Here is a 26030-nt window from a genome sequence, read left to right as displayed (position 1 = left end):
GTGACAAAACTCTGTAATGCCTAATGCAGGGATTTGCAATCTCTTGTCATCTCTGCACTTTTAAGTTGCCTTCAAAGTATATTCTGCAGCTGTTAACTAGTACTTCCAATGCAAGCAAGACATTTCATTAAATATGTAGGCTGTTTAATTATTGAAGGTGGCTTCTTTGTTCATTCTGCATCATGTTAACTTAATGTTTTACATTAGAATAAATTCTTTAAGAGACAAGGTGGTTTCGGTTGAAAGAATGAACTCAGAACTAGAATTGAAAATCATTACAAAGTCAATACTGTCTAATATCATAAATCTATGGATAGAAAAGATAATTATTTCATTATTTGCATGGAGCGCTAAAGGTTTGGCTAAGTAAAACAAGTGTCACTTTATAAGAAACAGCGTTGGCTAAAGATCTCTGTTTACATCTGAGAAAATGGTGTCACAGTTTGCAGTTCAAATTTAGCAACCAGTGTGAAACAGAAATGTAAGAGATGTTTTTCTCAGAATACGGAAGAGCTAGAACTGTACGAGAAAAGTAGGTTTCTTCAGCTTAAACAGTCTGAAGTCTGAAGTTGTAACAGTCTGAGGATAGCTCCTATTGATAGTTTATTAGTACGTTCAATAGCTATTAAGTGAAGCTTGGACTTCTGCTTGGTCCCTTGCTACTTGAAAGAGTAGCACATTCAGCAAGAGCTAAAGGTGCATGTGGAAATTCACTTAGAACAACTCACTAAACTCTGAGGGGAGTAAACTCTGAAAGGAATCTCTCTGAAGGGAGTCATAGAAAGAAAGTGAAAGTTCACATTTAGGAGCTAGATTTGAATGCACTCTCAAACTTTTTCCAACATTTGGGATTGTTCTTGTTTTAAGCTAGTGGGTGTTCTTGAGCTACAAATGCTAAAAGATGTAAGGAATTTGCACCATAAAGTTCTATTGGAAATAGAATTGGAAGCAGAATAGCAACCTTTTATTGCTTTTATGTAAGTACAAGAGAGATGGAGAGAATCAAAGAATCATGGAATGGTTTGTGTTGGAAGGAACCTTTAAGATCACTTCATTCCAAACCCTGCTTATAAGCAGGGACACCTCCCTCTAGACCAGTTTGCTCAGCGCCCCATCCAGACTGACCTTCAATGCTTCCAGGGAGGGGGCATCCACAGCCTCACTGGGCAACCTGTTCCACTCACTGGGCAACCTGTTCCAGTGTCTCATCACCCTCGCAGTAAAGAATTTCTTCCTGATATCTCATCTAAATCTACCTTCTTCCAGTTTAAAGTCATTTTCCCTCATCCTGTTACTACGTACCCTAACATCCTAAATGAAATAATGAGTGAGAACGAAAACAGTATTTCCCTCATTCTCAGCAGGTGGCTTCATTGCAAAGATTGGAGTCTTGCAGCCATATTCCAAAAACAACCATAAAACATAGCATTTTTTGTTTATTATCTTGCTAGTCAGGTTTCTTTTGGAAGTGTTTGTTTTCTACTACAGAAGCAGCTGCTGTTTTTCATTTGCATGGGGTTATTGTTGCTGTGTTGTCAGAACAAACATCTCAATGAGAGAATTTCACAAACATTATGAAGTTTGCTTGGATAAAAGAAAAGGAGGCAGTATTTATTCAGTATTTTTTCCCATGCTTAATTTTTTCACTGGGAAATTGAAGCATTTAATGCCAGCCACGAGGGATACTAGGTAGCACACCACAGTAAAAAACAAGCCCTACTTGATAGGTGCCTGAGCAGTTCTGAGATCAAAGAATTCCAAATTTTGGTTCAATGACATATAACCAATTACGTAATTCACATTGCATTTTCTGTAATATTCAAAGTATTTTCAATTGTTCTGCATCCTTTCCAGCCTTCCATCACTACAGTCCCTCTTGCACTTTTACAAAGAAATTGCAGTGACACACAAGCCTCAGCTTTAATTTCTTCTTTTGGAAGGCTGACAGTGGAATCTCACCATTATTGAAAGATTAAAACTGGCATAACTGAGTTTATCAACATATTTGCTCGTGATCTAAACCTTAGGTGACACTCGCGTAACATCAGAAATTCAAACACAATAAAAATGGTATTGTTCCCTATTGGTAACCTATTCAGTGATGCAAGAATCCATAGTGTATTAGTCTTTATTGCACAGCCAGCTTAAGTTGCCCTTGTTATCAGAGAAACATTGAATTCCTTTATGTTTTGTTTGTTTGTTTGTTTGTTTGTTTGTTTTTATTTAGAGGTGAAGTGTATTCATACTAAAGCATTTAGTCAAAGAATTTAGCCTCCTTTTTCATGTTCAGAAATATATCATAAATAAATCACAGAGGACAGAGTGAACGTTCCCCTACCCTTCCTGGGGCTGAATGCAAATTGAGCATTCCGTAGCTGTTAAAAAAAAAGGCATAGGCTTTGCACTAAATAGCAATAGCTTGAAGGTATATCTCAGCCTCCATGAGCATCTCACACCATTAGCTGCAAGTGCTAGAGAAGATTTCATGCTGTTCATTTTCAGCAGATCCAACAAGGGACTTTGAGAGCATATTACTTCTGTCCCCTAATGTACAAGGCTGCAACTTTAGTATCTTGCAGAAAACGCATTAGCTTCTTGTTCTTCCTCTCTTCTTCCTCTCCCTTGCTCTTCCCCTACTGGAAAGAACATTTGCATCTAGCACATTACCTTTATTGTTACGACTTTTACTGAAAATTACTCTAAATGAAGTTTTACTTAAAGCAACATAGGCAAGCTACACACTGGTTGTAATTTTTTTTTTTCCTGTTTTCTTTTAGGGTTATCACAGGCCGAATCACTACATTGCTACACAAGGTAAGCATTAATACTCCCTAATTTTGGTTATGTCAAGCTAAGAAGTTGATATTCAGGACAGAGTAGGTTCCATCACTTAAGTAAAAGCAAGCAAACTGAATTGTTATCATCCAGTTTTCACATATATCAAGTAAGCAATACTTTAGCTTCATGGTCAAATAGCATTTGGGGTAGAAAAGCAACATAAAACCTTTCAGCAGAAGTTACTCATGTTTAGCATATTACTATTCCTGATAAAGGAAGTAAGTCATTGTAGAAACCCTCAATAAACTTAGCAGATGGACAACAGTGACAGGAAAACTGTCAATACTAGAACTATATTTTCTAGTGTTGGTCAGTGATATCTAGGCTCCAGGTTTTAAAATAAAATGCTTTAATTAGCAGGTTTTAGTAGAATACCCAGGGACACATTACTCTGGCAGGGGGATTCTTCAAAGGGATCTAGAGAGAAATTTACAGGACGTCTTAAAAATCTGCCTGTGAATAAAAGCCTCCTTCTTTGTCAACAAAAAAGGGAGTTTTCAATTTCTACCCCTCTTCAAATACATATTTTGCCCATTCTGATGTAATTCTTACATGTTTATAAGCCAAGTTCAGAGCTGGATCATGTGAGAAAGTCTTCTACTTTATCATATTATCAAACTATATGCCAGTCTCTTGCCTGTGCTTGGATACCACTGCTCTGAAGGAATCTCCTCTGCAGTAGGTTTTATGTAACAAACCATCCTGTATTTTCCAGTGGACCTGAAGAAGCTGAGCTGCATTCGCATATGTTACTTCAAAATGTGCCCTGCTTTATAAGAGTACTAGCTGGGAATAATAAACTTAAAATAATCTTTTTGGATTTAGAGGTGGTATACTCTTTTAATGATGTTTTACCAGGGCATGGAGTTGGCTATGTTGAATAAAAGCTCTTATTGTGCATGTCTTTGGCTCCTAAGTAACCCAGTGCCTGCAGCCTTCAGTCCCCACTTTTATCGGTGGGAAGCTATTTAACTCTGCCATTCTGTACTTCAGCTCTGAACGGTCTCAGATAACTGTTGGGAAGGATGTAAAACCACCTCACTGCTATCTTACAGTTTTAGACCGGAATTAAAATTTGAGGTCTTAGAACTTAAGCCATTTAAATGTGCTGCTTCTTCCAGGTCTATTATCCAGTCACCTCATCGTTCATTCCACAGTCTTTTTTTGGAAAAAAAAAAAAAAGAAAGAATACTAGGAAAAAAACAGAGCATGTGATTAATTCACTCTGGGCCTTTACAGCTTCTTCTTCTGAGAAGAAATGGATCAATCCATTTAACCTTTACCTGATGGTATTGTTTTTTCACCAGAATCCTGAAATGAAAGTATATGTGTTTGGCATTTTATGTAAAGTTTTTTTTCATCAGGATGTTCCGCAGATCTTTCTGACAGCTTTCTGGTAGACCAGTCCTATCTGAAGCAACTTCTAATGGTTTCAGCGCAGCCAGTTTTATCACTCATCACAATACTTGGATAGCAAATAGAAGCTTGAGGCCTTTGTGCATTAGCTTTTAAAGCCAAGCATTGGATGTAATATTGTACTGAAAGTCTATATACTAGGTCCAGTAGCAACCCTCAACAGAGTCTTAGCCACACTTATTTTCTGGGTTTGTGTCAAGGAGAAGTACCTAGTCAAGGTGAATAAGAATAGTACAAACAAATTTTCTTCCAAGATGTGAAGGAAATGTAACTGTTTCAGCTGTCATTCTTTCACACAGGTGCCATCAGTTTTTTTCTGTGTAGATGGCAGTTGAGAACATGTCAGGTTGCCTTACCGCTCCCACAGTACAATGAGTGAGAAACTGACTGACTGTCTTGAGATCATAAAATCTATTTTCAAATGAGCATATGATTTAGATCAAATTCAAAAATAATGTCAGTGAGTTTTCTGAGGGATTGTCTCTTCAACATGTTATTTTTTAAGGCCAGCTAGGAAGCAGATTTGTAGCTCCGTTTTGGGGGGAAATGAAGAACACTGATATAAAGAGGTTTGTGTTCTCTGGGTGGCTTTGATGAAGAATCATGAGAAAGTTTTTTTCCTTTTCTCTGTCTGAGCTTTCCAACCTGCACAATAGCATTAAAAATACTCATCTGCTTTGTAGAGCTTTGTGCAGTGTCGTGATAGATGCATCTGTGTCAGGACTACTTACTGTTATTCTCCAGTGTTCCTGCTTCCTGACAAAGCCTTTGCACAACAGTCTCTGCCTTTTGCAAAGGTGATAAGGTAACTGGGAATAATCTCTAAAACTCCTTTAAAGCTCTATATTAACTATGAAAGGAGAGACATTTGTTTCACGTTCCCAGTAGAGGATGCCTCTTTATGTCTTCTGTCAGGAGCCGTAGCTTGCAGATATAGCCAAAGATGTTCGTGCTGTTTCAGAACACATTTTCATGTAGATATGTATAAACACATCAATTAAGCTGCATGTTTAATTCCCTTGATGTCTGCTTTACATCAATCTTAAAATAACTTCTCCCATTCTCCCTTTTCTCCTCCACCACATCTTTCACAGGTGCACATTCCTATTGTTCTTTGAACGAAAATATCATTACATGAGTCAGTTTGAAATCTCTGAGGAGTTAGAATGATTGATATTTAATTTTCCTATGTTCTTCTTAAGCTGCATTCAACATATCAAGTGTTAATGAGCAAATATAATTGTTTGAAGTAAAAAAGTGGCAAATGTAATCAGTTTGTAATAGACTACCAATCTGCTTTTAACAGAGCTGAGAGTTGCATAATCACCTGTTTATTAAAGTGTTACTGCCTTCCATACTAACCAGAGTTTGACACAGACTCATCTTCCACCTTGGCATTCATAGCATACTGCTTCTAATTTTAATAAGGGAGATAAACGTAATTTAAAATGCTTAACTAATAATCTAAAAAAGGATTTGCTTGTGCTGTAAGAGTAATACATCCAAAATGCACTATTCAAATTGGAAAATTAGCATAATTTTTCTTCTGCATGGTAAATATTATGTGACTGATAAACTGAAATTACAGCTAGTAAAGACTTTTGGTGATCTTTTGTAATTGGTATCAACAGATGGATTCCACACCTGAGACACTGAGATTACAGGGAATCCTTTGTCACAAGCCAGAATATTGGGTTATGCGGAACCAGCAAGCTGGGGCAATTTAAAATTCTCTCCTTTGTTTTATATATCCCTTGTTTCTGTGGATATAATTCTTAAGAATTCTTTTATAGCAGACTGTTGAGCTCTTTTATGATCTGTTCAATTTACTACTAGCAAGTTGTTTCATTTCTCCGGAAGTTAGGTGATCAATGAATTTTAACCAGGTCCTTTAGTGAGTGCAGTAGGTTTCATATTTGTACAGTACTTCACACAGACTGCTGAATTTTCTTGTTATCAGATGAATGTTATTGATCTTGTATGTCTCACCCTGATTACCAAGCAGGAAAAATGAATCTTTTCAGTATTTACATGTTATCTTTCCTTTGAAGTTCACCTAGTCAGTTGAGCAGTTGAGCTATGACTTCTAGCAAGTCTCTACCAGTGGTTTTGCAATGCTTCCTCTACCATTGCACCAGCAACCCTTAATGAGTGACAAATGAATATTAATATCATGCTACAACACCATTCATTGCCATTTCTACCAGGGCTGGTTTTCAAGCAGATCAATCATGTGAAGAAGCAGTTACCCACATGCAAGCTGCACTTCTTTATATGTGTAGTACATTCATCTCAGCATCTCTGATTTTTCAGTGAAGTACTTGGTTCTGGAGCAGACACATTTCACACCAAAACAGGGAATTGCTTCAGCTGGTTGAGGGGTAGACCTACAAGTGAGCAGCTGTCAGGAGCCATTGTCCTCCACATGGCAGTGGCGTTCTGATGTGGGGTTGGAGCCAGGAACCTGTGTGTAGGGAGCACAGTAAACAGAAGGGCATAGCATGGCATTTCACTCAGGGCAGATGAGCAGGGAGAGCAAGAAAGAAGGGCCCTTCCATTTGGGAGACCAACTTATCTACAGGCTGCCTCCCAGTGAATCAAGCCAAGGTCTCCACTAGGCAGAAAGCTCTGGCAAGAAAGAATGTGGTGACTCAGATGGAGTGCCTGCCTAAAAATGTGGTGGTTCAAGTCTCTGGCTGCAGCAAGTGCCTGAGACTTGCTGCTGGTGTAGGGCAGAAATAATTCCACCTGCATGAGGTGTGAGCAGGTGGGTGATGTGCTGAATACAGTGGCAGAGCTTAAGGAGAAGGTGGAGAGATTAAGGAGTATCAGAGAGTGCTGCTAGAGATAGATTGGTGGAGTAACTGCTTGCTGAACTTTTAAGGAAGACATCAGGGTGATGCCCTCCAGATGGTGGTGGACACCCTCCTCTGCAATCATCGAGCAGATGGAGGCAATTTAAGGGAAGAGAAGTGGAAACAGGTCCCAGCTTGGCATCATAGGCAACCCCCATCCCAACCTACCTTGGTTCCCCAGGTGCCCCTGCATAATAGGTTTGAGGCTCTGGAACTTGAGGGAGAGGTGAGTGAGCGCATAGTGGAAGGTCCACCTGTAAGGTTGTCTAGGGTGAGGTGATTGACTCAGCACCTTGAGACTGCTTCCACCAAGGACAGAAGGGTGACTGTTGTAGGCAACTCCCTTCTGAGAGGAATGGAGGACTTTATATGCCAGCCTAACTCTACCTGCAAGGAGGTATGCTGCATCCCTGGGGCCTGGGATATTTCTAGGAAGCTTCCAAGTCTGATTCACCACTATGATTATTATCCTTTATTGATAGTTCAGGCTGGCAGTGATGAAGTCATTGAGAGAAGCCTGAGGATTATCAAAAAGGGCTTCAGAGAACTGGGGTAGTTAGTGGATGGAGCAGGTGGTATTTTCCTCTGTCCCTTCAGTGGCAGGGAAGGATACTGAGAGGAGCAGGAAAACCCATCTCATAAACATGAGGCTGAGAGACTGGTGCAGTTGCAAGAATTCTGGGGTTTTTTTTGACCCTGGGCGCTTTACTTGGTGCCTGGCCTGATGTCTGCAGTGGAGTCTCACCTGATTCAAATGAGGATACAGATCCTTGTAGCTTGTCTGATGCCAATGAAGAAGTTGTTTTGTGGAATGAAAACAGGACAAAGTTCAACAAAGTCCTGAATCCTCAGGTCCTGAACTTCGGCTACAACAGCACCAGGCAGCACTACAGGCTTGGGGCAGAGTGGCTGGAAGACTGTGTAGGGGAAACAGACCTGTAGGTGTTGGTTGATGCTTAGCTGACCATGAGCCAGTAAGGTGCCCAGGTAGCCAAGAAAGCCAATGGCATCCTGGCTTGCATCAGAAATAGAGTCGCAAATGGGAGCAAGGAAGTAACTGTACCTCTGTACTCAGCACTGATGAGGCCACACCTCCAGTACTGTGTCCAGTTTTGGGCCTTTCACTGCAAGAAAGAAAATGAGGTTCTGGAGCATGTTTAGAGGAAGCAACAAAGCTGGTGAGGGGTCTGGAGCACAAGTCTTGTGAGTGGCAGATGAGGAAACTGGGATTATTTAGTCTGGAGGAGGCTCAGGAGTGACCTTAATGCTTTCTACAACTACCTGAAGGGAGGTTGTGGTAAGGTAGGAGTCAGCCTCTTCTCCCATGTAACTAGCAGTAGGACTAGAGGGAATGGTTTCAAGTTGCACCAGGGGAGATTCAGGTTGGATGTTAGGAAATACTGCTTCTACAAAAGAGTGGTCAGTTGCAGGAATGGGCTGCCCAGAGAGGTGGTGGGGTCACCATCCCTGGAGGTGTTCAAGAAGTGTATAGATATTGTGCTGAGGGACATGGTTTAGTGGGAGATACTGGTGTTAGTTGGATGGTTGAACTGGATGATCACAGAGGTCTTTTCCAACCTTGGTGATTCTGTGATTGTGATGTTAGAATGTTCCTCATGGGTCAGATTCTAAATATCTCTGCTTGCTGCAGCACGCATATGAACCTGTTTTAAGATGTTTTGTTCAAGTACTTCAGAGAAGTAATGACTGTAAAAAGTTACTTTTGAAAACAAGGCAGCTTTAGATTTAATAACTCAGTGCAGCCTTTCAACCTCTTCTTTTTCACTATTTAATTGTGAAGCAGATGCTAAACTGTTTGACTTTGCGTATTACAAGTTATAGAGACAAACATCAACTCAAGTTTCAGTCAAAAGGAGTTTTTTAAGTAGGAGTTATAAACTTCTGAAAATAAATATTTACAATGGAAGTGTTTATACAGTCTTCACTGCAGCAGCATAAACTTGCCACTATAATAACCCCTTTCATTTTACTTCTCTTTTCTGTAAAATGTGTCCTTCTTCCACACTCCACTATATATGTTGTGTGAACATTTTAATAAGGGTTTTCAGAAACAAAAATACATTTTCTTTCCAACTGAAAGTTCCCTTTCAGGCATCTGAAAGAGAAATATTGCTTTGAATAATAATACTCTTAACTTTCTTGGCACGTTTTTTTGTCTTTGTGTACCAGAAAGTTGACAGAACTATAGCAGTGTGGAAGCTCCACACTTATCTTTACAAAGAAACTTCTGCTGCAGTGGCTTTAGTCTCCAGATGAAAATTAACATTTGAAATTACTTCAGGGAGAACAGAAAACAACTGAGAAAGATAACTCTACACAGTTTTTCAGCTTTCTATTCTGTCCTTTTGCATGGTATAGGACAGTCCTCACAGACATCTCTAAGAAATGAATTAATTCCATATAACTGTATTCACCTTAAAGATTCAGCTGTGCTTGATGGTGTACTTTACTTCCTTAACATCAAAACATTAAAAAGATGATTAAAGCTATCTGTCTTAAGTGAACGAAATAAACCCATTCTTGTGCGGTGCATTGAATAGACAAAACTTTCTGAGACGTCCTTCACCTGTACTGCAATAGTGCTGACAAGTGCCAAGCCATTACTTTTCTTTCACACTACATACAAAAATAATACACCCTTTACATATGAAAGTGATATGCACAGTTTGTACTGTGTTACAGTATGGAAAGTTCCTCAGACCTGTGTTACTGCCATTTCACAGTACAGGTTGGTGATAATAATACTAGGTTTTGAGCAGCTTTTGAAATTTGGTACTTTGACTAGGATTGAGAACTAAAGCAGGCAGTTCCTCCTTCAAACAAACCTTTCCAGGTTGCAAAGCATCTGACAGTGTGCTGCACAGTATTAATTTTTCTGAGCACAGAGCATCTCTCATATGAGGAAAGGATGAGTAACCTGTTCAGCCTGGAGAAGACTGAGATGGGATCTGATCAATGTTTATAAATATCTAAAGGGAGGTGACAGGCAAATGGATGAGGCCAGGCTCTTTTTGGTGATGTGTAGCAATAAGACCAAGAGCAGTGGTCTAAATCTTGAACTTAGGAAGTTCCATACTAACATGTGGAAGAACTTCTTTACAGTAAAGGTGATGGAGCACTGGAGCAGGTTGCCCAGAGAAGTAAGTTGCAGAATCTCCATCTATGGAGATATTCAAGACCTGGCTGGATGCCTACCTATGTGATGCATTGTAAGGTACCTGCTTTAGCAGAGAGGTTGGACTCAATGGTCTCTTGAGGTCCCTTCCAACCCCTGTGATCCTATGATTCGGTTAGATGATTGTCTACTCCATTCTTGTGAGACACACCTGGAGAACTTCTGGAGGCCACAGCATAAGAAGAACATCAAGCTGTTGGAGCAGGTCTAGAAAAGGACCACAAGAATGATAAGAGGGCTGTAGCACCTGTCTTGTGAAGAGAGACTGAGGGAGCTGGGTTTGTTCAGCCTGGAGAAGGCTTTGAGACTTTCTCTAGTGGAATACTGATGGAGTTTCCATCAGAGAGTGTAGCATGATTAGAGGTAATGGTTCTAAACTAAAAGAAGGTCAATTTAAATAAGATGTAAGGAAGAAATTATTCGTGTATAAAGTAGAGAGTCACTGGAACAGGCTGTCCTGAAAAGCAGTACGTGCCTCATCCCTGGAAGTGTTCAAGGACAGGCTGGATGGGGCTTTAGGTAGCTTGATCTGGTCAGAGGTGTCACTGCGTATGGCAGGGAAGGTTCTAGCTAGGTGATCTTATGTCTTTCCAACTCTGAACCCTAAGCATAGAATCAATTCTGTGATTCTGGCAATGTGTAGTAAAACCTGGTAACTATTGAAGTCAACACTTTCCAACAGTTGCCACATTGTGGTACTTGAGAACAACTGAGTTTCTCCTACCTCTTTGTTTATGATAGGGGATTTTAGGAATAACTCTGTTAGAACAATAGGTCTTTGAGCATTTTCATGACTCCCATATTTTTATGTCTTTGTCTTAATTAGCTCTTTGATAGTTCTATCTTTATAGAGAGCAAGTTGTTCCAGTTGCTTTCCATACAGGGTGGAACTCTAGATGCAGAGCTAAGGGTTTTCTAACAGATCAGGGTCTGTCTTAGAGTCTGTTACAGTGTTATACTTCTCCAGACCTTTGTGAGGAGGCAAATTAGAACATTTCAGAAAAAGTGATGGTGGATCTGCTACTAGTTAGTTGGAGTCACATTCTTCTTCACAAGTGAGTGCCTGTCTTTTGGGTAAAATACATGCCTGTCTTTGTAAACACTTTGAAAGTAACAGAAACCTATAGAAATGATACTGAATAATTACTTAACAATGCACTAGAACCATTTGTTGTTTTTCAGGGAACATTTATACAGCATCAGTCTTAGAAACTTACCTCACCTGTCCATGTGTTTAGGGCATGCAAATTATGATGTTTGATTTTAGGGTGTCCATCTCAATAAGTAATCAATGTTAAGTTGGACTTGATAGGAAAGGTACTTGGCACTCTTGATGGAGCACTGTTAACATGCCTATCACAGAGTCTAATACTAAGGTAGAAGAAAGAGCTGACTGTTTGTCAGGAAAATCACAAAGTCGAAACATCATTTTGTCTGTGGAGTCTATTTTTCAGCCCCTCTTCAGCAGCATGGAGGAAACTTGGTGTCAGGTGTGAGAAGGCTTTTGGGCTTGTCATTTGCTGAAGGGAAAGGATTCAGCAAATTCACAATGTCTTTCAGAAACAAATGTATCCATAAACAAATAAGGCAGTTCATTTTTTTGCTTTACCATACCAAACTCTTTCAAACTTGTCCTGAAAGAATTTTTGTGTCAGTCAGATTTCATATTTTCTTGAGTTATTCTGAAGTTAAAAGGAAAATTAACAAATGCGTGTTTATTTGTTAATGACCCTCACACGCCTCTTGTCTAGTAACCTTTGGATTCTAAGTGTTGCCATAACTTCTGAGATCTATTAAAAAATACTAGGTTTACTGAGAAATTAATTTACCACCATTCTCCAGCCTAAAGTAGAAAAATACATGGTGATACATCTTACTTAGGAGATAGCTATAGGGCTAATAATTTTTTTCTTTTAAATGGTTCTGCTAGCATCTTTACTTAAACTTTAATGTAGCCTAAATTATCTTGTTTTTTTCGTCTGGTAAAGTGTTCATATTAATGCACTTAAACTTTCTACACAAGTTTAAAGAATACAGCATCTGAGTGGCTTACTCACAAGCATGGGCAGCATTCCTTCACAGTATTCCCCCGGGGAAAAATAAAAGAAAGAAGTAGCCAGAATGAACTCATGTTTTTGAGCTGAAGAATAGTGATGATTTTATTACATCCTGATGCTCATGATTGACTCAACATGAAAATAGAAAAGTAGAAATGGAAAGGACTAATTAGGTTCTTTTGTCCATTCCCTAAGGTACCTTCTACTGAAAGGGATAAAATGATCTTAAAGTTCTCATCCATCATCAAAATTGATTCTGCATTAGAAGTTGATATGAAGAGCCCCATCCAACAAATCAGCTTCCTAAGGCTTTTAAGTTGGAAAATGTTACAGACAACGTACTTTTTTTTCTAAAATAATTCTCAAGCTCAGATGGACTTTTTAGAATGAGTGATTTAGAGGTACTCAGATTTCCTTGCTGTATATTAGCCTTACTGGGAAAAATACACAAATTAGAAACTAAAAGAGGAACACACAGGTAAGTAAGTTTATTTGCTGGAAAGCACTGATTCAGCTAAACTGAAACTTTCTGTTAAACTGTTTTGACTAAGTTCAGGCTCAAACTTTGGACTCAAGGCTCCAGGTGACTGGTTCCAGTCAGACTTTTGGCTACAGATGAGGAGCCAACATCTCAATTATCTATTCGACCTGATTCAATCTGAGCCCGTGCCTCAGTTTTCCAGGCATCCCATGCTATTTATTTATATGCTTGGCTGTGATTAAAAGATAAAATGTCTGGAAGGCATGGAGAGTCCATGCATGAGTAAGACCAACTTCTGTTCTGTAGCCAGTGCACTCCAATGGAAAGTGCAGCACCAGGGCTGTCTAGTTGCAAGTGCAGTTATTGAAAGTGTTCCTGTTTCATATCAGAAAAAAACTGAAACACTTCCTGCAAACCATTGCCTAGAGGTGCTCCCTGAACAGCTATATGAGATTATGTTTCAAGACCCTGGCACTATTTGGGTATCACCCACAGTCCTCACCAGGGGATTCCTAACCTCTGGGAGTTCTGCATGGTTTACTGTTATTACTGTAATGCAAAATTTGAAAAATTCTAAATTTATTGCAGTCTGGAAAACAGGAAAAAATGTTGATGGGGGGAACAGAGCATTTAACATCTCTGTTGCCTGGTAAATTATATGAAAGTTCTCCAGTTATACTGGATGAACAACATTAAAAATAGGGGTGGAGAGAAGAAGAGGGACTTTTCCTTTCCTGCCATTGAGATCATAAAAAATAGCTTGCCTGAATGTTATGACACAGATGTAGTCAGCAGTACTGCGTAAATAGCCTTTATTGCATTTAACTTTGCCTAATCCCAGGCTAACTGGATAGATCTGGGCAATTTCTGTGGTCAGCAGTTCCTCTCTTCTTAATCTGCAGCCTGTCTGTGAGTAGTCAGAAGGTGTTAGGGGAGCGTGCTATTTATTCTTTGGAAATTCATATGGCATTTTCATTTTACTTTGTTGATACAGAACAAACTGAGGTAGTATTGGAAATTTAGCCATGGAGAAATGTCAATCAATAAGTGTGTAACACTTTATTTGATGGAAGGTTAGCTGGTAGCATTAGCTACCAGCATTATAAAAACGTCTTAAATAGCACCTGTCAAGTCTGGTCTCAGATTTAAAAATTTATTTTAGTGCAGCATTGGCTTGTTTCTGAAGATGGTGAAAATAGTAATGTGGAGAAAGGACAGTTAAATTATCCAGAAATAGTGAGGGAGCTGGCACGTTTTGACTGCTGCATGTTACACCAAGCCTGTTTGATTCATTCTGCCCCTATCTTGCTTCCTGTTGTCTCTCCAGGCATGTTTAGACTGTGACTGTGAGAGGCAGGAATGCCTTGTATACATTCATGAGCATTTAGTATGTAAGGCAGATCTTACTACAGTAGAGCTCCAGTTAAGGTGATGCCGTAACACATACGAAATAACACATAGAGTTGTGTATTGTTCCTGCCTAAGTAGTTCTGTAACAAGGAATAAAAGAAAATGCCGTATAATATTCCAGAGAATAAATACTGTACTCCTATAAAACTTTCTGACTGCTCACAGAAACACTGCAGAGTAGGATCAGAGGAAATGCCAGCATGAGAAATCATCCAGCTCCAGGCAGTGGGTGGTTGTACCTCACTGCCTGAAGCTGGATATATGTACGTTTACACACGTATAGAATTCATATTTTGAAGCTGATTGTCAATTCCCAATAAAAAAAATCTCTAGAATTATCAGTTATGCCATTGCTCAAAGGTTGTTTTTGAAGCATCTCCATATTAAGTGGGAGTACAGAATGATGTGCTTTACTTTCAGCTGACTATGAAGCATTTGCATAAACTCCATGAAACAATAGTACTGTAACTCATGACTGCTGTATGTTGTAGGCCAAATATTTCTATGTTCCTTTCATTTGGAAAGAGATGGAGATGCATGTCAGTCTCCTCTATTTCTTCATCCCATTTAAGACCTAGCGCTGGCTCCTCTAAATGTAGGAGGCGGTGGTACAGAAGGCCAGGCAAAGCACTGGTCAGTCCCACAGGAGTAATAGATAACATTTCTGCTTGCACCTCAGTCACTTAGTAGTCTAAGCCTCATTGGAAGTTAATGGGACTTGAAAGCGCTTTGAAAATTTCATTTTGTGAAAGCCAATTTTCGCATAGTGCAATCTGCAGCCAGCAGTGCTTGGTGACTGGCTGGCTGGCAGCAGGTAGCATTTAGTTTGTGCTTGAAAATCAGCCAATTACTATTCAGTGTGCTGTCCCTTGGCTGATAATGAGAGATGGTTGTGTTTTCCCTGAATGATGGGTACAGTAGAAAGCATCTACGTTGCCAGTAGCTGCATTGGGCAGGATTTGTCCCAATAAATTATTTCAGCTTGCTTTATAAGCAGTATGTTCCTGAAATGTCAAGCTAACAAGATTCAGTCAGATCTGTTTCCTATTGACAATGCGTCTACTGTGAGGAAATCATGAAAAAAACATACTTTAAATTCATAGCTCGGTCCTGATTAACCCACCTGCATGTAGCTGAGATGGCATACTGTGGAACAGTGTGGCTTCCTACTGTAGGTTTTTTATTTTTTGGATTGTAAGACAGTATGATTGCAAAAGGAAAAAAAAAAAAAAAAAAAAACCGTACTAGCTGCAACTCATCTATAAGTAATGCATGTGATTGATAAACATGATATGTTCTGAAGCCTGGTTTGAAGGTGGTGTTGGGAGCAGCCGAACGTTTAGTTTTTGGTTTTGTTTACCATTAAAGTTCTGATAGATTTGTTGCTTAGAAATTAGCATTCTTTCTTACATAAATAATGGTTATTTACTGTCTTACAAACAAGTGGCTTCTTTCTTTCCCATCTCTGAATTCACTACCGTGGAGAAACCATCTAAAATATGATTTAGAAAGGAGGGAGAGTTTTTTTCCATACCTTACATAAGAGTAACCATCACCTCATGCTTCTTCGCTTAGGCAGCCTGCTGGTTTAACATACATAATGCCTACTGACTTTGTTGAAAGTTCATCTGCAGCTTTGTTTATTGGTATTTTTCCAAGACAGATGAGATTTACAGGAAGGTTTTATTGGGAAGGGTAGCGTGGCTGTATAATTACAATATAGCCCTGCTGAAGATTACATAATAATTAATATTTGCAAGGCATTCGAAAGCACCTTTGATATACCGTCACAGTCTGTACCAATGTTATAAATCAAATAAGGTCATAAAAGTGAGAATGAATTTCTTCAGCTCATTGCCGGGTTTTGTTTTAATTTTATTGAGATTCTTCAGTGCACAAAATGGAGCTGGGATGCACAGAAGTGATGAATAACCATAAATACTGAAGCATGGCAACTAGAAACTGGCAATTAATAAATAACAGTGAAGCATTTATGGCTAAATTCTGCCAGTACAAGTGTATATTGCCTTTTATTATGCTAATTCTTACAGTGACTTGCAAGACTAGTGACAGTGAATAGATATGTTGCTTTGGGGTATGTTTTACCCTCTCCACTGTTTTGGGTTTCTTAAGCAGACTGGTGAGGACTTAAATTAAGGCATTAGAAGGTAATGATATGGTGTGGTTTTTTTTCATCATTTTTTATTGACACCTTAAAATACAAGACTGATCTGTGTGTATTCGGTAGCTGTTGAAGAATCATGAGCCTATAGGATTTATTAATATCTCAGTCACAGTTTTATCTCAGACCTAAAATTTATCCACAGTATTGGTAGGAGCATATATACAGTGCCTATAAAAACATACTCCAGTATAAAACTTAAAAATAATTAAAGTCCATTGAAGTGTATCTCTTTTGTTAGAGAACAAATGCCTAAAACTACTTTGAGAATTTATTGTAGAAAGAGTTCATGACCACTGCATGAGTTTTTTAAGGTTGGGTAGTAGAGCTTTGTTCTGGCCTTTGCTGGCTTCCATAGAGGCACTAATCCTTAGTAGCACCTGGAAAGGTGAGAGAAAGTAAAATGCATGATAGCACACGTATTTAAGAAGCCCTTGGTAAAGACTCTTCTTGACAAATCAGGTTATCACTGAGTATCTTCTGTTGAGAAACTCAGTCTTTTGGGGAGGGCAAAGATGGGACTGAACTAGTGGTTTATCTTGATAGTTGGTGTTATTCTTTCAACTAAATCTGCAAAACCATGATCTGTGACTTTCTTTCCTATTATTCTGGCTATTTCAGAAAGAAGGCTTCTTTATTTCTACTGTATGAAAAAGTGGGGCCTAATTTTATGCACCGTAGTCTACACCTGGTTACGTATAGCAAATCTTATCACATAACGATGTGCCTGTAAATTCCTGTTGTTAAAATGTTAAGCATGTTGCCTTAGTAAGTAGGGAAGAAAATATATTTCAGGCACGGGAGATATCCTTCACCTGCAGTCAGTGATATTTGTAGTTTTAAACAGCATTTAACTGCTGTTTTTACATAACTACTTTTTTTTTTTTTTTTCTGAAAGGGAGTTTTGCTCTTAGCTCCAAATTCTAGCATGGCTAAAAGAGCAAATAGCATATACTTGCAGATAATCAGATCACTGGATTGGCAGATCATTAGTAACCCTATAATTTTGCTTCCTGCTGTGAAATTCTCACTAAGTTACTTTACTAACAGCTAGTTTGTCCCATTTAAAGGGGTTCGTTAGGAAAAAGAGCAGTCTTGAACTTTTTAATCTATCAGTTTGTACTCTGTTCTCTTGGTAATTATTTTTGGTTTATTTACCTTTGCTTTTTCATATGTATGTTGAGTGATTTGTGCTGCATAATGGGCTTGGGATTTTTTTGGCAGTTTATTTGCAAGTTTAATCATTCCTTTGTGGCTTCTTTTATTTTCTCCACACAACCATATTTATTAATGAGCAAAAATTCACTGCACCTCAAGTTCATTTTGAAGAGACTATAAGAATTGAGAGCTGAAGTGCAGCTCCCTCTCTATAGGCACATCAGCCTCTTGCCTTTGAGTGCCAAGGTTGTAGGTTGCCACAGTGGCAAGGAGCAAGTCTTGCTTCAATAACATGTAAGGACAGTTCTTATTGCAGCTGTAACCTGCTGTAACCTCTAAGTGAGGGGATAATTTTACAACACATAATCACATGGGTTGGAAGCTGATACTGACTGGAAAGAGGTTTCAGAAAATCACAGAATAGCTTGGCTTAGAAGGGACCTCAAAAATCATCTAGTTACAGTCCTTCTGCTGTGGACAGGGTTGCCAACCACAAAATCAGGTGTTAGATCAGGTTGCCTAGGGCCCCATCCTACCTGGCCTTGAATGCTGTGCCAGCACCTCACCACCCTCTCTGTGAAAGATTTTCCCCAATATCTAATCTAAATATCTTTTTTTTTACTTTAAAACTGTCCCCCCTTGTCCTGTCACTGTGTACCCATGTGGGTTTACTAAACTCTTCTGGAGATCAAATTTAGCTACTACAGTCATGCATCCAGAGTCCATTTCCTCTATGAGCATGTGCTCACGGGGCCCAGTTCTGGGGAGCCTGTAGAACTTAAAGGTATCTGTTCATTTTTGGCACATTTTTAGCCACAATAGCTATCATAGGATCATTAAGGTTGGAAAAGACCACTAAGATCATCTAGTCCAACTGATCAATCTCTCACCACCTTGCCCACTGTCTATGAACTATGTCGCTGTCATTCATTTTGGTCCCAAGTGAACCAAGCATTATGTTGTAGATTTTATATTCTGTGCTAGAAGACTTTAGAAACTGTTTGTTAAACTGTTTGCTTATCTAGAAAATGAAAAACTGCCCATATATTTACATGCACAGCCAGAATAAGTGCTGAGAACATTTCAGGATTCAGGTTTTACTTCTTTCTTTATGTTTCTGCTGTTTTTTTCCAACATGTTTTCACTATTTTTCAGTATCCTAGGTTAGTTTACAGTATTTAAAATGATCATACACCACAGTAGCAGTACCAGTTGTTGGAACTGAGTCTCACAGCACCAAGTGGAAGAGGCTCCAGAAAGCTTTGTGGGCAGAAGCAGCTTCTTAAGACTTTAATTCATTCTTAGAAGCTATGTGATTTTCCATTTCCTGATACGCTGGCATTCCCACAGCAGCAACTAACAACTACTAGTACTACAACTAAAGGTTGTGATATTTTCCACTGATCATTTCTTTTGAGGGTTGTTTTTTTCAATAATGCAGTTAATTACCTGGGGGTTTGGGAGGCTGATTTCTTTTTCTTATTTTCCTTTGCTTTTCATCTTTATTTGCTCATTCATATTTATTTGAAATTTATATATTTCATCTATATTTGGCAGTATGTTGTTGATTTCTTTTTTCACAGCAGCAGTTTTTGATACCAACTACTATATTGTGTATTTAATGGGGTATGCCACAGGCTTACTGTTAGGCAGTGCAGTGCCTTCTCCTCAGACCTTTCCCTCCCGCAAGAGGGCAACTGCTGAGAACAACCTTCCTGCCTATTGTGTTAAGCTGATACTTAGAACAATTATAGGCTCTTTCTCTCCCTGCCACAAGTCTCCAGAATCAAACTGTTCAGTTCTTCATGACAATAAATCCTCCAACCCTACCGTAGCCTATAATGCTTTTCAGTACTGGCTGGAGACAAGTAATAATTTATTCATATGTCAGAAAATAATTTGAAAAATGTCAGGAAGAAAAGAAAAATGGGATAGAAAAGAATTACATTCTGAGACTTTAAGGTAGGTTTTTGGGTTGCTGGGTTGTTTTGTTGGTTTTTTTTCCTTTCAACGTCCTGAATCTGAAAGAAGTCTGGAGACTGGATAAAAGATCTAGAGAGATTTGTAATTTCAAGATCTGAAGCACAGGAATCTTTAAATCACAAGACAAATTATGCCGACTTTGGAAGAAAATAACAGGAATAAATTGTTGCCAGTTCTCCCAGTGCTGTCTAAAGGAAATTAGAAAGTAGAGCCCAGCAATTTCCAATTTCAAGCAAATCTGTAGGAAGGGAAACTGTCCGGAGTAACAAGTAGAGAAACTTCCTACATTGTCCCTTTATTTCTCAAAGACTCTGGCTTCTTACAAGGGGGAAGCAAGTGTGCTGTGTAGACAGAGGATTTTTTCTCTCCTTTTAGTAGCTTTACCAAAAACATGACTCAAATGAATGACCTTGAAACATCACAATCCTGCAGAAACCCAGTGCAGTGGAACCATTTAGATTTTCACCATTAAACCAGGCTGTGGATCAGGATGCTTGAAGCAACAAAGTTGTTATAATTTGTCCTTAATCAAGCTAAAATAATCTTAGAAATGTGTCATGAACTTGCAGACTCTTTTACTCAGTGGAAAATTGCCTCTCCCTACTTCTATTTTTAGCTACGTTCCTTCCAAGCTGATAGCTGTAGTATTTCTGCTAAATATTTTTTTTAGATTTGATTTGCATTTATTTTTATTGGTCTAGTGCTCTTAAACCATTGGTTTCAAATCAGGATGGCACACTGAATATCGAGTAGACATATAAAATGTCATGAAAACACATGGGCTACAAATAGATGGTACCAAGCACATGCAGAGTAGTGTAGTTGTTCTGAACATATTCTGTCACTGACATTTCCTGTGCTCCTGTGGGCTGGTACCCAGTCTCAGTACAATACTGAAGGAAGGCCTGTATCTACAAAAGCATTCAGAGTTGTTCAGAATCGTTCTTCTCTACAAGTACAGCCGAGGACATCGCTGCCATTACACACCGGGGTTCTTTCCTTCTTTTCCCACTGCTTTGCAAAGTGATATACTGCAGCAAGAAACTATAACTTCTGTTTCACTTCAAGAAGTACAATTTAGGAGCTGGGGTAATTTGATGGATTGTAGATACTAAGAAAAATATTAGAACCTGGGAAAGGCCACATAGTCCACTGAGGCTCATTTCATTCAAGATACACCTTCCCTAGGTTATCATCCAATTGTTAAGAGTAAGAGTAATGTTATCCATTTTTTATAATTCTCCTTCTGGGTATTACAGAGATAAATACCTAGATGCTGGAGAACTAACTTTCTTTCAGAGCACTATTTCAGGAGAAAAATACTTAAATGCAGATAGGTGGGATGACAGGAAATAAATTGACCCTAAATGAAAAATATGATTATATGAATACATGAGGATAATCGTAATTTCTCAAACTACCCCAGGGACAAGCTTCTAATCACGAGACTTAAAGAAAGTAACCTTTCCTTTGATTTATCTTTTCAGGACCAATGCAAGAGACAATATATGACTTCTGGAGAATGGTATGGCATGAGAACACAGCCAGCATAATCATGGTTACTAATCTCGTAGAAGTGGGAAGGGTAAGTGATTTTTGCACTTAAGAAGATGAAAGACTTCCAAGGTGTTTGCTTTTGGAAATTAAATAGCAGACCAACAAGATGCTTATATACTGAGTAAGGCACATAAAATATTTATGACTGCCTCTGCTAAGAGATTCATTACCAATTATTTTTAAGCATACTTTGGATGCTTGGCTTTGATAATGGTAGCCCAGTAAAATGTAACTGATAAAGTTGTATTCTGTACAGCACAGCTTGCAAAGACTGCCAAAGAGGGAAAGCATCATATCTTTGTGTACATACCTTTTCTATTAGGGGAAAGAAGGGAATTAGTTACAGAACAAGATATGGAGCCATCTTTTTTCTTTTTTTTTTTTAAAGAGAAAAAGGGAAGTTATTCTGGAACAGATTTCTGAAAAGTACTTAAACTATGAAATTGCATCTTCTTCACAGTCTGTTAGTTTGAATCAATCTGGTTTGGGCATTCCTTCTATTAAGCCTTCTGGAGTAAAACAGAATAAACTGACTTTACTCATTTGTAGGCAGTACTCCGTGTTTGAGAGGCGTTTGGACAATGCCCTCTATAACGTATTTTAACTTTTTGCTGGCCCTGAAATGATGGCAGTTAGATCCGGTGATGTTTGAAGGTCCCTTCCAACTGAACTGTTCTGTTCTATTCTACCAAATTTATTGATCAAGAGGTCTTCTTTAGGAGCTCAGTTGTTAAGGAAAGCTTGAGTTTCCTGATTGATAATGTGTCCTTCTCTTTCTTGGCTTGACCACTTCTAAAGTAAGTGTCCAATTCAAGTGATTATGGCTAATTTTGTTTTCAACAAGTATTGAATGGACACATTTTATTTATTTTTTGCAACCATCAATAACTGAGTGTTTTAATTTGCTGCTTTGTCTATGTACTGGTGTCTTAGTTTTCATCTGGAATGTTCTGTTGTTTGTGGTTGTTTTGTTTTTGTTTTTTTCCTTTTAAAGTTTTAATTCAAAATGAAAAGGAAAAAAAAAAAAAAAAGCCACTGCTTTTCTTGCAACTACTGCAACTGTTGTAGTGTTGAATTATTGTTAAGTGTTGAAATAAGAAGCACACGTATCTTGTGTGAGCCTCATGGTTTTGAGACATTCTAAATTTCATGCTGGCAGAGATGCTGGTAGATATCTGTGGTGTTTCTACTAGAAAAGAGTGCTCCTAATGTAGTATGAGTCCAAAGTCTGGATCTTGTCTCCTTTTAACAAGTCCAGCTTTCCAAACTGAATTTATTCTTTTTTATGTCCTTGATGAATTGCTAATATAAATTCTAACATTTAGATACCCGTGTGTGCAAATCTGCCACAAGATCAGGTGCAAGCATTATTTTTAACTATAAAATAGGTAGGATTTCTGACGGCAATTAATACCTGCTGCAGGAACACAATGTACAGCTAATTGCAGAGACAAAAAGCATCAAGGAGGCTGCTTTGAAAGTTCAGTCCCTCGAGTGAAGAGGAGGATAGAAACAGCTGGGTGGCTACTTGGAAGTTCAAAATGAATTTGTACAAATAGGAATCATAGAAGCATATAATGTTTTGGATGAACAAGCCTTAGAACAAAACTAGCGTACTACACAACGCCACCTACTCTTTTCCTGATGTCCACGTTTGAAAGCATCAGTTAGTTTGAACTGTCAGGTACCTCCCACGAACATGCCAGTCTTGCTGCCAGTGTTGAGCCCTCTGCTCACTCTATATAGTTAGGCAACATATTTCCTTACAAGTGAGAAACAGTTTGTGCCACTGTGGAGATTTCTTTGGGGTGCAGGAGTCCTAGTGGGATACAGATCTGCAGTTTTCTTGCTTCTGACAGTGGTAGAAATGACTTTGTTCTCCCTTTCTCTGGAGGCCAACGTAGGTGAGATAGAAGAGCAGAATTAAAATGAGTTTCTAAAGGACATGAGATCATATGAACCGCAGAGCAATGCAGTCCTTCCTCCGTTGGTGCTTCTGTCCCTCTCCTTGGGCGTGAACCATCAGCAACAAGGAGGCATATTACAACACACCATCTGTCCTGCAGCCCCAAACACAAGCTCTGTGCCACTTTGATTAGTAATGATTTTAATGGGCCTTTTGGTAGCATTCCTACAGGGCACACCTTGTTACCTTCCTGACCTTGAGATTTTCTTTTTCAGGTGCAGTAGCTGATAGAAGATTTACAAGGGCCTATTTCATATTTTTTAACCTCTTACCCATTTTAAGTAAAGAAGAACTTTATGTTCTCAGAAAAGGAGAATATCTATTTAACATGTTTGCTGCACAATTTATGTCCATCATGAATTAATCATTGAGGGGGCGTATGTGTATTTGTTTACCAGAACTGCCTGGATAGTCATTAAATCAGTGCTAGGAACTTGCTTCTTGCCCTGGAGCATTATGCATCAGGACCGTTTTAATTGCGAATGGAGGAATCACCATGAGGCTGTCCCTAATGCAAGCACCTGCTGCAAATGACTCAGTCCCTGCATTACCCTCCAGCAGGGTCTGGGTACATCTGCCAATATCTGTCATTATCTGAGGCATACTTGTCAAAACCGTGCATCCCTTTTAGCTCTTGTGTGTTCCAGCAAGGGACCCTTGTCAGTGTTTCTGGCACCTGCAGACTGCTGTGCACCTGGTATTTAAATGGCACGGAAATGTGTTTTGATTGTTTTCTCTCTTTAATGAACCCACCTGAGGGACATTTAGCTCTTTATCCAGTAGCCTGTTACCCAGTCGCTCACATTTACACTGCTTGTGTGGAAATTCAGAACTCGCTTGTGCTGTTATACCAATCCATCTGCCAGAAGTCTTATCACAAAATCTGCAGGGCTCCCTAAGGAGACTTTTGTACTGGTAATTTAAGCTAATGATTTCTAAACATATTTAGTTAGTTTTATGAAGACCTCATTAGAATGTGACTGTTTATTAAAAAAAACTAAATGAGGTCTCCCAGTTATTTAGAAAAATCATTGCTGAGTTGCATGAACAGTTCTTTGATAACAGCTGATGAAGTGTTTTTTAGTTACGTCTACGTTGTCTTAAGAACTTTTACAAAAAAGGGAAAAAACAGGCAGGCCTTGAAAGACAGAGATAAGAAAAGTCTGTCTTCTTCAGGCTGTGGTCAACAACTTTCCCTTCTCAATGAAGGCCAAAGAAAGGGAAAGACAAGTAATTAGTGCTGTAATATACCTGTATTTTAGTGCAACAATCTACATTTCCCAAGCCGTGGACTAAGCAAGACTCATAAAAATATATCAATGTGACAGCAGGCTACTAAACAAAAAAGAAATGGATTATATTAATGCATTTCAGATTATATTCATACAGAGCTCCTGTTAGTAAGGAGCAACTGTAGGTAGTAATGTAGTTTCAAACATATTTTCCTGAGGGACTTAAAATGATATGGTGGATTGCTTTAAAAGACAGCAACTTTTTGTCCCACTCACAGAGGTACAATTGGAAAACAGACATCTGGCTTATTCCAAGAGTCCATTCTTATAGCTGGATCCTTCTGTAGAAAGCGATGTGAACTGGATCACAGTCTTCACATAGTGGGAAAAGTCTTGGGTTTCTTGTTGAAGTGTTTCCTTGTTAGTACAGACTGAAATTTTTCTCTCCTCTAAACAAATCACTGGGAAGGTTTAGAAAATATTCAGTTGTGCCATCTAGCTGTCAATTCCATCTTTGCTCTTTTGAGGCTGGTACTGATACTTGGTTGGGGGAATCAAACTTGGCATGTCACATCATTTGTCATTTGTCAGTAGTCACTTTCTCCCCCACTCCCTGTTTTTGCTTGAGGCAGGAGGAATTTAGTAATATCTGATTAATAAATGGTGAAATGCACTGATGAAATTCAGTGGAGGTGGTTGATATATAAATGCACTGCTAGGACTCATGATTGTCTGTCATGCTTTTAAAATAACCAAAAAAGAGAGAGAGAGAAATAATTACAAAAAATGAAACCTCACCCTAGGAGCATCGTAATTGCAGTAATTAGAGTTTCACAATTATTATCCAGAATTAGAAAATGGGCAGTGCTGATAGTGTTAATAAGCACACAAAAGACTTTTTTTGAATGGAGGCAAAGTTGACAACAACAGAACAGATGTGAGACAAACAGGGAAGCAAAGGTCACCATAGGGTGGCAAATAGCCCCTACTCCTGCACATGCGCCTTCACACTACCAAAACAGCTTCTCACCAATGTCTTTGAGGAGTGTTGAGCTTTCCTGATAGCCATCTCACCCTCTTCTGGGTGACTTTCTCGCCCTAGAGCCATCAGGGCTGTATCTGCATAGGGAAAAAGAAAGAACACTGAAAGTTGGCAGCTTAGCTGATCCTCTGCTTGTTTGACTGGACCTGCAGTTGACCTACAAGGCACTAACATCTGCTGTGCTGCAAAAATGTTGATGGCTTTGATTCTTCATGCTTAAAAATACAGGGTCTAAATGGCAGTTAGAAGACCCATACAGTGGTAAAACGTAGCAACTGACAGGGAAGGAACATCTCCTTCAGGCTGGCTGGTTAAAAATCATTCTTTGTTGTAAGATAAAAATCTGTCAGAAAGAGAATTGTTCTTCACAAGAAAGAATCCATGTGGTCCCAGTCCTAAGCAGTCATATGTGCTTGGGCCTTGAGAGCTCAGGATGTGCAACCTTGTTCAACATTCAAGAGACAATTCTGAAGCAGATACAAATGTGTTTCCTGAAAAAAACAAAATCCAGAACTCTTGGTTGTTTTCAGATTCTCCTTATAGTATGTTTCTGTTATGGACAGACATCATATATCCAAGAAAAGCTGTCAAGTAAAGTCCTGTCCAAAAACTCCGCACTAAAAACATATTGCTAGAACCAAACAAAAACTTCATAAG

General features: G+C 38.9%; 1 protein-coding gene across 9 annotated transcripts in view; it reads left to right on the top strand.

The window, feature by feature from the left end:
• PTPRM (protein tyrosine phosphatase receptor type M) overlaps positions 1-26030 on the top strand; it is a 429982-nt gene that overhangs the window by 375918 nt on the left and 28034 nt on the right. For all 9 annotated transcript variants that reach the window (XM_015855337.2, XM_015855345.2, XM_015855344.2 and 6 more), the window contains 2 exons: positions 2778-2814; positions 21064-21161. In XM_015855337.2, coding sequence (XP_015710823.1) covers positions 2778-2814; positions 21064-21161 — 135 coding nt within the window. The remainder of the gene's footprint in view (positions 1-2777; positions 2815-21063; positions 21162-26030) is intronic.

The sequence above is a fragment of the Coturnix japonica genome, chromosome 2 (genome assembly GCF_001577835.2).
Source record: "Coturnix japonica isolate 7356 chromosome 2, Coturnix japonica 2.1, whole genome shotgun sequence".
Lineage (NCBI taxonomy): Eukaryota > Metazoa > Chordata > Aves > Galliformes > Phasianidae > Coturnix > Coturnix japonica.
This window is presented reverse-complemented; position numbering and strand designations above follow the sequence as displayed.